Source organism: Myotis brandtii, unplaced genomic scaffold (genome assembly GCF_000412655.1).
Source record: "Myotis brandtii unplaced genomic scaffold, ASM41265v1 scaffold953, whole genome shotgun sequence".
NCBI classification, from domain to species: Eukaryota; Metazoa; Chordata; class Mammalia; order Chiroptera; family Vespertilionidae; genus Myotis; species Myotis brandtii.
In genome coordinates this window covers 44,273-60,327 of record NW_005371933.1, presented here as the reverse complement: position 1 = coordinate 60,327, position 16,055 = coordinate 44,273, and the positions used below count along the sequence as shown (strand labels likewise).

General features: G+C 42.8%; 1 protein-coding gene across 4 annotated transcripts in view; it reads left to right on the top strand.

Moving 5' to 3' along the window:
* Window positions 1–16,055, top strand: part of LTBP1 (latent transforming growth factor beta binding protein 1) — a 208,157-nt gene that overhangs the window by 173,191 nt on the left and 18,911 nt on the right. For all 4 annotated transcript variants that reach the window (XM_014533213.1, XM_014533212.1, XM_014533211.1 and 1 more), the window contains 5 exons: window positions 5,620–5,796; window positions 6,560–6,646; window positions 8,988–9,116; window positions 9,767–9,907; window positions 11,235–11,405. In XM_014533213.1, the coding sequence (XP_014388699.1) occupies window positions 5,620–5,796; window positions 6,560–6,646; window positions 8,988–9,116; window positions 9,767–9,907; window positions 11,235–11,405 (705 nt within the window). The remainder of the gene's footprint in view (window positions 1–5,619; window positions 5,797–6,559; window positions 6,647–8,987; window positions 9,117–9,766; window positions 9,908–11,234; window positions 11,406–16,055) is intronic.

Genomic DNA, 16,055 nt, shown 5'->3' with positions numbered 1-16,055 from the left:
TATATTTTTATTGATTTCAGAGAGGAAGGGAGAGGGAGAGAGAGAGAAACATCAATAATGAAAGAGAATCATTGATCGGCTGCCTCCTTACATGCCCCCCACTGGGGATTGAGCCTTACAACCCTGGCATATGCCCTGACCGGGAATCCAACTGTGATCTCCTGGTTTATAGGTCGACACTCAACCACTGAGCAACACTAGCTGGGCTGGTTTGTACATTTCTAGATGTTTCCAAACATTGCACATGTCTCTTCCAGTGTGGCTTTATGCTCACGATCCTCTGTACCGGCCCTTGCGATGCGCACGTGCCCGTAACACAGGACTTGTGTTGCTGTGACGTCTGCTCATTTCTCCATCTCCACAGGTGCTTCCTGTTCCCACCCAGGACGGTGTGTCTCCCCCATTTTCTTTCTCCACGGTGCTTTATTCGGCTCTCAGGAGTCTCTTTCATCCACACTTGCCCACTTGTCTTACCCTCACATTTCCAGTTTTTAGTAGCATCTCCATAAATCACAGATTTTCTCTTCTCCCCAGTGCATTCCTGTTAGGCTTACTTCTCCCTTTCTCTTCTGACCCCTTCACCAGAAAAAAACAACAACAAAACATCCTCCACTGCATCTAGCAAGTATTTATGGTGAGGCCTTTGGAATGTGAGTGAGGTCCTGAGGCCTCAGGAGAAACTGGCACTGTCTTCTACCCCAGCACCTAAGTCAGAAACACAGCCATCACCTGTTCACCTGTTAATGCATTCCTGCCCGCCCCCCCCCCCAGGTTCTCACACTCACAGTGTTACTCCTTCTGCAAACCGGGCACCCCTCACCCTGGTCCACCCACACAGGATGCAGTTGTATTTTGACTCCTCCTCACCCCTATCACACCTGATTTGCTGGCCAATTTTTAAAAAATGTATTTTTCATGAACTTGGCTCGACCATCAACTCCTCCAGGGAGCCTTCCATGATTGCCTTACTCAGCCCATCCTTCCACAGTGTGGCTTAGGTTCCCAGGTCTTGTTCTCCCAGCGCTGTCATGGGCTGCCTCCCTACCCAACTGACCTCTTTAAAAATGGGAACTGTGTGGAGAAATCTTTTCTCAAAGTATTTTTTTCTCTTGTGCTTTGCTCTCTAACCTTTATTTTGACTTTTTTCACATCTTTTACCAGCTGAAGTTACCACCTTTCTACAGACTTCCTTTTTCTTTGCATCCCTTCATATCCAGTCCGTTCCTATTGGCTGTGCTTGTTTTCTGGAACTCACCCATGGCTTCTCCTGAATTCCACTTCACACACACACACACACACACACACACACACACGTTTCATTTTCCAAATCCTTGAATGAGAAAACTAGGGGGCGAATAAAGGAAGGCATGCATTGCCAAGTTCTCTTTCACTCCTCCTTGGACTATTACTCTAGAATTCCTTTTCTCATAAAAACACGAGTTGATAGAAAACATCAGTGCCTGTGGTGATTTAAAAAATAAAAAGAGAAAAAAGCTTCCTAAGTCTGTTGAAAGTAGCTTACGGAACACCATTACCCCATCGCAGAGTTGCGTGAACTGATGTCTTTTTCAGGACTGTGGCAGGCAGGTGCTCTCATCCGGGGACACTGTGTACTCTCACATATTTGTGAGGTTGCTCTTTGGTCATTGTCGTGATCATGCCTGCCCCAGTGGCTCTGGGAGGACCAGCTCAGGGAGGCCTTCAGAACACATTGCAAATGGAACGTGAAAGCAAAGATGGGCCCATTTAGATGCTCGAATCCACTTTCACCGAAAAAAAAGTTCCCAATTTCCTCACCCCAACAGCAAAGCTAAGATTAGATATCCTGGGGGAAAGACTGAAGAAGGAAACAATCCTGTAAGTGAATGACCACACCCTCTTCTGTCTGATGAACCCAGAGGAGCTTCCAGAAGCTTCCAGGAGCTCCATAAGCACCTACAGCTGCAACCCACTCCTTCCTACTCGGAGCGAGGGTACCTGCCCACGCCCTGTGGCATTGCCGCTGAACTCCACACCTGCACGAATTGTCTGCTGCCTCCTCCCACTTTCTCTCAGAGAGAAAAAAGACAAAACAAACCAAACCCATGCCAGTTGAGAAGCTAAGAAGCTGGGCTTCTCAGAAGAAGTCTAAAGAAGCACGAAGCATTGGGACGTTGGACCCACGCTCACTTTTTCTTTTGGAAGGTGAGGATGCTCTACCCTGCACCATCTGTCTCATGGAGTTACTCTATAAAAGTTTCTTCCCCAAAAAGCACGCATGAAAAAGTTCCAAAAACTCAGCTTCTTATCGCCAGTCATACCCCCAGGATCAACATACACAAATGATTGTTCATACACAGATGTGAAGCCAACTTCTAGATACAAATTGAGAAATCAGGTCTGAAAAGACTAGAGATGTAATATATTTTGTAGAAGTCCGTGGCATGAGATATGTAATATGGCTAATTTTATTCATCATGTATTTAAGGAAAAAAAATCTTTTTAATGCTTGGCACTTCCTAAAACCATTGATCTTTTAAAATCATTTTCCAATAGAAACATTTCTAAACTCTCTTTATTTACTGATCAGTGTTCCCCCGCAGTGGAAAAATGCTCTAGGAAGGCCATTATGTAAAGGTTAGGAAGATAGGGGAATTGTAGTTTTTCACAGAACGACCTTTGTGGACCAGTTTTTGAAAAAGAATTTGCTCCGCTTTCCAAACACGGATGAGGGCCTGACCAGCCCTCGAGTTCAGCTGTGTAAACATCAAGCTTCCAGACTGCTTGGAAAGAAAAATCAGAGCAAAACTTGAAACAACCGGTATAAAGCCAGAATAATACAGTGATATTATTGATTGTTTCCCCATGCACTAACCTATGAATTTCCATCCACCAAGAAAGGAAGAAGAGCAAAGATCATTTGATTTCTTCATTCCTATGCTGTGGGTCTAACAAACATTGTAGAAAGCAGTGTTTACTACAGATATAATTTTTGACATGCTTTGACTCAGAAGCCTGTGGTTTCTGATCATCTCTGAATCTAGCAGTCTCCATTGACAACTGCATAGTATTTCATCTATATATATAAAAGCCTAAGCGACTTTTACTACCGGTTGACCGAACGACCGGTCCACCGGTTGCTGTGATGCGCACTGACCACTAGGGGGCAGACACTCAACACAGGAGCTGCCCCCTGGTGGTCAGTGCGCTCCCACAGCCAACCTCCTGTGGCCAGCCAACCTCCCGTGGTCCCTCCCCCTGGACTGGGCGAGACGGCCCCGATCACCGGCCATGCCAAGAGACGCCACCCACGCACGAATTCATGCACCGGGCCTCTAGTTTTGTAATAAACACCATGACATACCTACAACTTTGTACACAAGTGGGAAAAAACAGTCCTTGAGTCCCCTTTTAGCACAAACTGTAAACTTAACTGGCAAAACTACTTATATTGCTGACTTGATTGATATTTCTAAATACATTCATTAATAGCTAGCTGCATTTTTAGGCCAACTGTATAAAATAATTGAGCTGAGTTGTTAATAGTAATAGGGTGGCAGTTTATTCACAGGTGTTGGGGGAAAGCTTATGAAATGTTCCACAGAGTTCAGGATTGATTTAATAATCATTTAAAATACCTACCCTTAGTTTTCCCCAGCGACTCCGTGTGTGAGAGCTCGGGGCCCCTCCTGAGGAGAATGAACTGGCGGTGGCCCGTGCATTGGCGTGGGCCAAGCTCATTGCTGTCCTCTGCGCACGTGGAAAGCTAGATGAGATGAGGGATGTGGCAGGTTTGATCCAGCTTCACACAGGAGGAAATGATTCAAAACCACTTCACAGGCTGCTTCTGAGGAATCAGCATTTCAGCTTTTTTCCTGGACACTTAGTCTGCGTTTGAATTTGTCATCAGCTATTAACACTAACTTAGAGTCCAAGCTGAAATCTGTCAAAGACAGAACAATCGGAGAATGAGCCAGACTGAAGCGTGCGAGGGATCTTTCCCATCCCCGTGGATGCTCTGTGTGGGAGAGTGATGGGTATGGTCAAGGCTCGTTTGCTGCCTTGCTTGTTTTTAATGCCAGAAGAGGAAAGAAAAGGGCAGTATCTTTTCTGAGAATTTTATTAACTTATGTTTTAAAAACACCTTTGCTATTTGGTATATTAATCAAGTTCCAGGGTCAACCTGATGCTGCCAAAAGAAATATACATGAAGGTATTGTGAAAATAATTCCTTACATTTCCCTAATATAATTACCTAATAACTTCAAAAAAAGGGTAAATGTTGACATTAAAATCTTATCCTCCTTGCCCAGCTGGTGCGGCTCAGTGGTTGAGCATCTGCCTATGAACCAGGAGGTCACGGTTCAATTCCTGGTCAGGGCACATGCCCAGGTTGCAGGCTCAACCCCCAGTAGGGGGCACACAGGAGACAGCCAATTAGTGATTCTCTCTCATCATTGATGTTTCTCTCTCTCTCTCCCCCTCTCCCTTCCTCTCTGAAATCAATAAAAATACATATTTATTAAAAAAGAAGTCTTATCCTCACTGGCAAATGTTTTCCCTTTGTCCCTACAGTTTGGGTCCAAGAATCTGGAAACAGCAGCATTCTCATGAAAAAAAAAAAAATCATTAGAATTACCTAAGTAGTTGTGATGGTGTTAGTCAATTTCTTATCTGATATATTATAAAATAAAAGTGGAACAAATTTTGATTGGACCATAGACAGTAATTTGAACTTCATGGCATTTGGTAGGGAAGAGATTAGATTACTTGCCAAGTCCAGTCACAAAATATTGATCATTTCTTAAGAGCACAAACTTGTTCATAGACTTCAAATCCAATGGGATGAAATCATGTCTGGTATTATCTAAAAACAGGCGGGTTATGTTCTCATCGTGTGTGTCCTATCACATCACTTTGTCTTTATCACAGAGGGTTAAGCTGAGTCTGTTAGAATGCATTTTCCTCTAGGACACACTGGAGCAGCGAGGGACTAGACCCAGCCTTGAAATTTACCTTGAGGCTTATCTGACATTCACTATTTCATTCAAAGCCTTATATTTGCTGCAATTTAAGTAGATTTTCCATCATGAAAGATAATTTTATAGATTCTAGGTTTCTGCAGTTTTGTGTGTTGTTTTTTTTCTAGTTACCATCTTCTGCTTTGTTCTATTCAGAAAAGATCGGGGGCATGGTTGATTCAAATAACTATGGGTTAAATATTATGTGTGGCCCTACATCTCCCGTCAAGTGTTGGGGGAAATTTTCACTGATTTAAGTAGGTGTTATAGCTCAGTAAGGAAAGGGCCTATGCTTGGCAAGAAAGCAAGTATGGAAACTGCACTCACAGCCAAACGCACAAGAATAGAGTCATTGGTTAACGTAAAAGGAAATGGTTTTGACAGATTTGCACGCTTGGTGGGGGGCGGGGTTAGAAATCCACCAAAATTTGGGATTCAAGTGCATGTGTATCTTGCTGTGGGAGAATCTGACCTAAACGTGGGAAGCGGCTTTCTGTCCATTAAACACTATTATTATCCCCTCCGGTCTTTGTTGTCACCGTGGCTTCGACTCTGTTGTGAGAGCGGTAGATCCGATGTGTCCAGTCAACCCTCCTTTTCCTTTGTGCTCTCTGTTTAGACGTGGAAGTAGAGCAAAGCAGGGAAGAGAAGAAAGAATGCTACTACAATCTCAACGACGCCAGTCTCTGCGACAATGTGCTGGCCCCCAACGTCACCAAGCAAGAGTGCTGCTGCACCTCCGGGGCAGGGTGGGGCGACAACTGTGAGATCTTCCCCTGCCCGGTCTTGGGGACTGGTAAGCATTGGCTAAGAGGAGGTGTCGCCCTTGCCCTTGGTCATGTGGTGGCGGGGTGTTCTCATTCTGGTTTGAATGAGACGCTGGCAATCACTGGGAGCTGCCCGACTGGAATTCAAGTGAGGCTACCTTAGAGCGTGTTCCATTCAGAGCTGGAAAAATCACCTCAGTATGCATTCCTAAAGTTCTTTCCGTCATCGAATTTACGGTTACAGGGAGGTTCAGTATTGTATTTGGCAGAAAGAGAATTCCATGTTACCCCATTTTTTAAAATGGAAACCAGTCTTTTTTTATATGTAACAACGACACAGCATGACCCATACCTAGCGATTGCGTGTTTAAGCTAAGATTTCGCTTGATGGATTCCTGTTAAAACTTTAAAATACTAGAGACCACAGTAATGGAGAAGTAAGTGATAACCCCCAAGTAACAACATGAGTAGGTAAAATATGGGCGAGCTAGGAAGGTTTTATAAAAATAATTATAGGTAAACCTCTGAAGTCATTGGTTTTATTTGCACCTAATGCATAATTTTTGAGATTGTACTGAATTTATTTGTCTGAAGTGGATGCCAAAGTTTGTTTTAAAGTTACTGAGTCCTGGGGTAGGATGGGGGTTGGGGGAGGGGGCTAAAGGGTCGGGAAGTGGGGGACAGCTGTAATATTTTCAATAATAAAAAAAATCATAAGATAAAATAACACATTTATGGAAGATGTTGATGTTTTTCTCTTTCAACTTTTTTCTTTGTCTCTCCTGAAATCAGCCGAATTCACTGAAATGTGTCCTAGAGGGAAAGGTTTTGTCCCCACTGGAGAATCCTCTTATGAAGTTGGTGACAAGGACTATAAAGGTCAGAATCGAGCAGAAATGAATTTACAATGTGTGTGCATATCAGACACTCAAATAAAAGCATGGCTGGGTTAGACAGAATTAGAGTTCTTTTGAGCCAGGGAAACTGATTATTCGGCCACTGGAAGGAACCCCTGTGGAGTCTGGGCAAGGCTGTGCGTGGCCTGGGAGTTAGAACTTCAGGCACTTCACCTTCTGAGTTTCCAGCTCTGGGACAGGAATGATATCTTCAAAGTTGTTGCCCAACTGGTGTGTCTCAGTGGTTGAGTGTCAACCTCTGAACCAGGAGGTCATGGTTTGATTCCTGGTCAGAGCACATGCCTGGGTTTCAGGCTCGGTCTCCGGTCGGGGGCATGCAGGAGGCAGCCGATCAATTCTCTCTCATCATTGCTGTTTCTATCTCTTTCTCCCTCTCGCTTCCTTTCTGAAATCAATAAAAAAATATATTTTAAAAACAGTATCATGAGGACTAAATGAGATAATATATGTCAAGGTGTGCCTAACGCAGAATTCTGTACTTAATAAATTTATTCTTTTATTCCAGAAGCATATTAGAAACCTCATGTTAAGACTATACATTTGTCATCACGTTGGTCTTTAATGATCATCAGTAAAGCTAGCATTCTTGCTTGTTTAGAACTCATCCTACTATTGTTAGGACCTTTTACTTATGGCCACAGATTCGTAATAAGGAATGGAAAAGAAGAAAGGAAAAGTAGATGTGTTTTATATATTCAGTGCTATTAATCTATAATTCTAAATTAAATGTGCAGCCTTTTTATTTGGGTGAAATTTAAACCACATGTATGAGTATTTCCTCATTAACCACTCACTTTTGACATTTCCATGATAGAGATATTAAGTCCTTTTATAGACAAAGTGATTTTTTTCTGTAAAATTTAATATTGAAAACTGCTACATGGATGGAAAACATTTTTTATTCATCTTTTTGGAAAAATCGTGTTTTAATAATTTGGTATAATTCAGTAGCTGGGTAAGAAATTCCATATGTGTTTTTAAATACATCTATGATTTAGTCCAATTAAATAACAAGACTCGGTTGGTGATATGTGTTTAATGGTTTTTCAAGTTCACAAATATTATATATGTTTTTGCCCGGATGTAGTTAAATCTCACTTTATATTGTGAGATGAAGCCCTGAATTCACCACAAAGTCATCCCCTCTTTTATAGAAAAATAAATTCCTCCTCCCCCTATCTTTAGCAGCACTGGAAATGATTGGAAGAATATTAGGTTCAGATCTAAACAGCCATATATTTTGGACTTGGTTTTGCCATTTTCCAGCTGTTTAACTTGGACCAATTCATCTCCAGTTTTTTGTTGTTGTTCTTTTTTAGAGAGAGTGGAAGAAAGTGAGGGATGGAGATGGAGAGAAAAAGAAAGAGAGAGAAACATGGATGTGAGAGAGGCACATCCACTGGTTGCCTCCAACACTTGCCCTGACCGGGCCAGGCCAGGGATAGAACCTGCAACCCAGGTGCATGCCCTTGACCGGGAATCGAACCTGAGACCCCTTGATGTATGGGCCAATGCTCTACCACTGAGCCACACTAGCCAGGGCTGGAATCTCCAGTTTTTAAAATGAGGACTAGAGGATATTAGCTCTAAAGTGTAAGAACTGATGGTAATAATAATAATAATAATAATAATAATAATAGAAGTAATAAGTAACACTTTTTGTGAGTACTAGTATACTGAATTCTCCACGTGGATTCTCTATCACTTAATCCTTCCAATCCTATCAAATAGATGTTTCTATTATCTCTAATTTACCACTGAGTATCCTGAGCACTCTAAATTCTGTGGGGGAATGGGTCTGCCAACATCCTTAGCAGCTTGTGCCTTTATTAGCTTATCATCCCCAAGAAAGAAGACTTTTATAAAATTCCATCAAACTCTTTTCAGGAGTTTTCATCGTCTCAGCTAATTAAGGGGCCGAAATATGTATTTATAGGAAGGCACATTTCTTCAAAGGCATGTCCTTTAGAGAATATTACTGGTGCCACTGTAGAATTTCATAGACTGTTCCATCAAATACAAGGGAGCAGCCCAGAAACCATCTTCACAGATAGACCTTCCCTATTGATATTTCGGACCTTGTTCTTTAAATATCACAGACAACCCTGATTATGTTTACACCTCTGTGAATTAGCCCCAACTTCAAGAATTTTGTGTTGCTGTGTCTTTAAGAATCTTTGGCATATAAATGTAAAAATATCTAGCGTGAAGCTCAGGATTAGATGTTTCTTCTTGACTGAAAGACCAGAAGCAACTGCTCTGTTTGTTGCTCCATTTCTCACCACCCTCCCCCCTGCCCATAGATGCGGATGAATGCCTGCTTTTTGGACAAGAAATCTGCAAAAATGGCTTCTGCTTGAACACTCAACCTGGGTATGAATGCTACTGTAAGCAAGGGACATACTACGATCCTGTCAAATTGCAGTGCTTTGGTGAGTTTTAAGAGAATAGAGGGTGCTGTGAACATATACAGATGGAAAAAAAAATAAGTCATGCTGGGGAGTACAAAACCAATTTCTTTGCATCCAAATAATGTGTTGCGAAGATGTGTAAATGTTTTATGGATCTTTTTCGTGAGCAAGGTTTAAGAAAATAAAAAGCTTCTATATGCTGCTGTTGGACTAGATTTCAAACGAAGAGTTAATATTCAATGTGGAATTATAATTCAGGTCACTGGTTTGAGTGGAGTGTTCTTTTGGTCTGGGGAACCTCCTGCTTCATCACTCATCCCATTTTAAAATGCTGACCCTGACTTTGATGCTTAAGCAGAAAACCATGTACACTAGGCCGGAAAACACAGCAAAAGGAAATAACTGTGCACTATCCTAAAGAGGCATTTTACCTTAAATGTCTAAGCATTTTCTGTTCCTAAATGTTTCCTTTCCTTGTGTAATGTCATCATCAGCAGGGCAACATTATTTCCCCAGTCAACACAATTTCACAGTTTTATAGTCAGACTACTTTGGATAGTGATGCGTAGTGAATGAAATTGTGGCAGCCCCTGGAATCTGGACTCAGTTTGGGTAAGTGTATGAAACAACTGATTACTGGTTTTTCTTTAACAATTTTTTTTTCCTTCCAGATATGGATGAGTGTCAAGACCCCAACAGTTGCATCGATGGCCAGTGCATTAACACAGAAGGCTCTTATAACTGCTTCTGTACACATCCAATGGTCCTGGATGCTTCAGAAAAGAGATGTGTACGACCATCTGAATCACACGGTACGTTTGGATGGGGGATGCAAGTCTGTGTCCGAACAAATGTCATAAGGTTTTCTGACTAAAATGCAAGCTATTGGAAAAGAGAAAAATGGATTCTGTGGGTATTTTTGAAATAATTCAAATGAAATGCTGAGAGGAATCATAAAATGCATGTCATCTGTACGTAGGAGACTTAATACCCTGAACATACTCATACAAAGGACAACAGTATTGGAGTGGCTGAGCACATGCAGAGCTGTTCATGCCTGAGGGTTGATCACACTTAACCTTCAAAGGGGGCTGAGGAAGATGTAAGTTCAGGGGGAGATAAGTTTGTTTCCCAGGTTGCACTGGAGGACATAGGGGAAGCTGGGCAGAACAGAGGGTGGAGTTCAACAAGGAGGCGGGGAGCCCATGTGTCCATGGGTAGGAATCCCTGTTCCTCCCTGATGAGCTCATGTGCCACTGATAACTGTGTGATTGATCAGTCCATCACCACATCAGGTGTGATGGGTCAGTCCCTCATCACGACAGGAGATTGCTCTGGATGAAATCAATTGCAAGGTCTAAAGCAGCGGTTCTCAACCTGTGGGTCGCGACTCTTTGGGGGTCGAACGACCCTTTCACAGGGGTCGCCTAAGACCATCAGAAAACACATATGTAATTACATATTGTTTTTGTGATTAATCACTATGCTTTAATTATGTTCAATTTGTAACAATGAAAATACATCCTGCATATCAGATATTTACATTACGATTCAAAACAGTAGCAAAATTACAGTTATGAAGTAGCAACGAAAATAATTTTATGGTTGGGGGTCACCACAACATGAGGAACTGTATCGAAGGGGCGCGGCATTAGGAAGGTTGAGAACCACTGGTCTAAAGGTTAGGATGGAGGACTCTGGGATGAAGTGTCACTAGTCCAAGGCTTTGGCAGATGAAATGGGTGAGAAAACTTGAATCTAAAAAATATTATGTAGAGAGAAGTGGTAGGATTGGACAGAGAAGTAAACATGACAAAGCAAAGATGGAAGGAAAGAGAAGACCATCGGGGATAGGAAGTACTGGCAAGATAGTGGGGAGTTTTATGTAACGATGGACGCTATACTGGGAAGGACATCATTGGAACAGGAGGGGCAGGTTGCATTCAGCTGATGGGGTGACACGCAGGTGGAGACGACAGAGGTCTGATCCATGGAGAGAACAGGCTGGCTTCAGAGTTTCATTTGGAAGTCACTCTTAGCAACGGGCATGGGAACTTTGAGCCTCGCCGGCTTCCACCACCATGTGTATGAACCAGGAGCCGTGGTGCGATTGTCACAGATCCCCGCCTTCCCTTTCAGAACAAATTGAAGAAACCGATGTCTACCAAGACCTGTGCTGGGAGCATCTGAGCGACGACTATGTGTGCAGCCGGCCCCTCGTTGGCAAGCAGACGACGTACACGGAGTGCTGCTGCCTGTACGGCGAGGCCTGGGGTATGCAGTGTGCCCTCTGCCCCATGAAGGACTCAGGTGAGCCCTTATCTCGGTGTCCTTTCTGCCGGGGGAGGCGGCTGCTGCTGGTGCTCAGCCCAGGCTCGCAAGGTTCGAGACATCTAACAGCATCCAACTTGATTTTATTAAAAGCAATGAGAGTGCCGTTACTACTTTTTCGGAAAGAGGGAGCAACGAACGTGTGTTTTAAAACTGCTTTGCTCATGATTTCTGTCACTGAGCCGTTTAAATATGCTGCTCCCGCATATCCTGATCGTTGAGAAAGGGGCACATTGCCTGTGTGTTACTGTGCGCCCTGGCTGAATCCCAGCCTGGCAGGCACCGGACCTTCCACTTTCCTTAGGAGCGCGACGCTGCTTTGGGGAATGATCCATTACTGATGGAGACGGTGCTGGAGGGGTGGGGGGGGTAAATCGCAGCCCTTGTCATGGGCTTTGAGCATCAAGTGCAGCGTAAAGTGACGCTTTGGCTCTGGAGCAGGCTTGCACACTTCAGGTCCAATAGGTCACGGGCACTAATTCTTGCTAAGGCAGCAGCTACATCTGAAAATGCTGGGAGTTGGAGGCGGTGGAGTGGCTCCCGAAATAGTGTCCTCTGAAAGTAGGTGGCCTCTTGCGGATTGGGACCACCTGCAGGGGAAGTGGGGGCAGGGCGATGGATTGTGTCAGGATGGCTTGACGTGAGAATTGCATGTATCAGTCGGTACATTTCTGGGCTGCTTAGGATTTTATTTCAGTCCTCAGCGAACGTCTTGGAGGCCAGACCTGGCGTTAAGAGAAGGTTCCAGACCACTGAGGGTGGGTGGCATTGCAGATGCCACGTGGACAGTTGGTTGAAATGGTCATGAACTGACAGCAGGGCATCTGCGACGTCTGGGGGGAGGGGCTGAACTGCTGTGGGAGGACCCTCACATTTGAGCCCTTTATCATGATCTCACATCCCCCGCCCTCTGGGAGAAAAAGCTGTTTGGGGGAAAAATAAGTCAGGAAGAACAAACCCTTGTATCCATATCAAACACGAGAGGGGCTGGTTATTGCTTGGTCTTTCTGGGAATTTTCAGTGACGTGCTAGAAGAAAATCATAGGAATGTCAGAGCTTTGAAAGTCTTTGGTGGAGTTTATGGGGTTTTCTGTCGGTTGGTTTTTCTGGGTCTCCACCATAGTAAAAAATGTTGACAGCTGGCATGTATGAGGCACAGTGCCAGGTGCTGTTCAAGATGCTTTCCAGGTTTTAAGATGTTTAATTTTCCAAGCCATCCTCTGAGGCAGGGGCATAAGTCCCTCCCTTCTCTAGAAGAGGAACTGAGGTACATGGTCCATACCAGCAAGTGGCAGATTCCAGTCCAGGCAGCCTGGCCCAACATCCACGCATCTTCTCCACTTCGGTGCACCTCCAGCCTTTTACCCCGAAGTCTCAAAGCACATCTTAGATAAATGGTATCCCTTGGAATATAGAAGTAGCCGAGTGAAAAATTAAAGCTGAGATTTAATTTTTTTTCTCGTGCATTGTATGCTTAGAGAAGAGAAAAACTACATCTCTAGAGCTAGGCAAAATTAGAGGTGGTGCCTCATCAACTCTGCGTCAGAGTTTAGCACACTAGTGGGCTTAATAGATAATATATATTTGATGGATTAATAGATTAAAGTAAGTCAATAATTACTTTTTTTAATCCTCATCCAAAGAAATGTTTTTATTGATTTTTAAAGAGAGAGGAAGGGAGAGAGAGATTGAGAGAAACATCGATGTGAGAGAAACATTGATCAGTTGCCCCTCATACACGCCCCAATCAGGGATCGAACCTGCCACTTGGGTATGTGCTCTGACTGGGAATTGAACCTGCAACCTTTTGGTGTATGGGGCAACGCTCCAACCAAGCCACCCGGCCAGGGCAAGTCAATAATTATCTAAAATGAGTTTTTAAAGTTTTTATTGATACTCTTGAAAGTATAAAATGAAAATTTTCTACAAGATATGTAGGGTGCCATTATCTCATGGAAATAAAGCCCTATTGACCTGTAAATGAAAGAAAATTTGACACATTTAAACACTGGAATCTAAAGTACCCAGAGATCCCAGTGTCTGTGGTTCTTGTTAAAATAGTTACACTTATTTTAAGTAAATTATTAAAATAATTAGATTTAGTGTAAGTAAATGGAACATAATCACCTGAGAGAGTCTTGATTGAAAACTTTGAAGTTAAATTTTCTCTATGGGACACTTAGGAAGCTGGCAGAGTGCCACCTATTGGTAGTTTGATGTACTGCATCACAGGTGTTTTAATCTTAAGTATTCTTGATGGAAGTCAGGCATAGAAAGGTGAGAATGGTTTAAAAAAAAAATCTCCAAGGAAACTGAAGTGCCACAGAAGAAACTGCACATGTTTGAAGACTTGTAAAACACCCGTGTTGATTAGGATGCAGAGGCATGGGTCCTTTCTTTTGCCGAGAGAGCAGTTTGAAGAACTACTAGTATAGATACATTTGACTAAAAAACCCCTCTAGTTCTGGGAAAACAGATTGGTCTTGTACTTGACCGCTAGGAATAAAAATATAACCATTTTGGCATAAGAAAAATTTGAAATTATATAGGGAATTGGTTGATAATTTTTGGTGTATCCATATAGTGGAAATATAGCCATTTTTTAAAGGAGACAAATCTATAGACTGTAATACAGAATTATGTCTAATTCTAGTTTTTAAACAAGGCAAAGAACAACATGTTTATTAAACCATTATATGCAAGGTGCAGTTAAGAGTAAGAACCATGACTGAAATGCAATCTAAATGATCATTTATCTGTTTTCAGTTTTAAATTATTTACATAATTCTTCCTTCATTTCATTATTTACTGATAGGTACTAGGCAACACATTTTGAAACAAATGTACTGTTTGTACTTACATGAAATTTACAATTTAATTCTGTGAAATAACATGCCATACAATCATGTTGTATTTCTGAATTAGAATAGTTTATTCCTATTGTCACATTTAAATATGGAAGCGATGCCTTTATGTATTGTTAGCTATGACAAAAAAATTTTGGACACTTCCTAACAGCTAATCTACCCCCAATTTTTTCATGAGTTCCCATAAAAGTGACAGAACTTGGAGTCTGAGCGATTGAGCCCGTGATTTCTTCCACGTGCATGCATGGCCGCATGGCGCTTCCATGTTCCCAAAGATCTTACCATAAGAGGCTTCATAATCCCCTCGGAGGTGTGAAGGAAGACAGGGATTTGACTCATGGACTAAACTTGAAAAAATATTGTAACTGGGCAGTGGCTGCAACAGGCCTTTCAGCAGTCACGGTTTAAAGGCTTTTCCAAGAAATACGTTTCCAAAAAATGTTAATAATAACTTTGGAACAGCGTGCACGCGAGGCACAGTGCGTGGTGGCCGCCTTGGGTCTAGGCAATCCAGGGCTCTCGTCTGCCTTGGCTCTGCTTCTGTCGATTGCACTGGACAAGTCACTTCGTTTTTCCGCAGCCAGAGCTGGGAACTCTTTTGTGAGGTTATGGCAGTTAATACTCTCTGAGCATGAAAGCATTTGTCATTTGGATCCTAGATCCTGAATAATATGATTAAAGAAAGTGTGGCTATAAACTATAGTGGAGAATTAAAAAGAGCAAACTGGACAGATATAAAAGGCCGCCTGCGTTGAGTGGCTACCCTGCCTGCACACAGAATGTGTGCTCTGTACACAGACTCTGCAGGGGTCCTCAAACTTTTTAAACAGGGGGCCAGTTCACTGTCCCTCAGACCGTTGGAAGGCCGGACTATAATTAAAAAAAAACTATGAACAAATTCCTATGCACACTGCACATATCTTATTTTGAAGTAAAAAAACAAAACGGGAACAAATACAATATTTGTATTTGCATGTGGCCCGAGGGCCGTAGTTTGAGGACCCCTGACACAGAGCCTATCTCAGTGGTAAGTGGTCCAGTTCCTTAGGGACTGGGTTCTTGGTATCCGTGGAACTCGATCGAATTGGATACCACAGAGGATGGCAACTAAGCAATTTATGTAGTTTCTTATTGAAAAGATGTTTATTTATTTAGAAAGCTTCCCCTTACTCCCCCCTCCAAAAGGGGTGAAATGCTTTTCTTACTATAAAAGGGTTATTGAAAACTAAAATTCCTAATGAATTTTGCACATAGAGCTTTGTCATTTTAGGTCAGCATTACATTTTGTTCCTTCATTTGTAAAATGGCCAGAGAGAGAAGGGCGGGGACGAGGGGAGGGACTCGGCATTGGACAGGGCTGCGCGGCAGGGCAGGAGCTCTTGACCAAAAGTGGGACGGAGATACCGACTTGTGAAAGCCGATGCGTGAGCAGGAATGAATGGCAGAGGAGCCAGGTACAAAGAGGAGGACAGGGCATCGGAGGAAAAATACTAGAAATGGAGCACGCAGGCGGGTTTTTATAACCACCTTGTGTGTTAGAGGAGAGAGCAATGGGCAAGGAAGTCACATGTAGGGGAGGATCCTATGATGGTCAATGATTCAAAACATAGAAGACAAGGAAACATGGTTTGCCTTCGAGCAAATAACATCAAAAAGGAAGGAAACAAACCCTGATGGGGGGAACACACTCCATTTCCTGCTAAGCTGCTGGAAAAGTTACCGTTCCTCACCCCAACCTCTGGAGTAGGCTTGAGCCAATGAG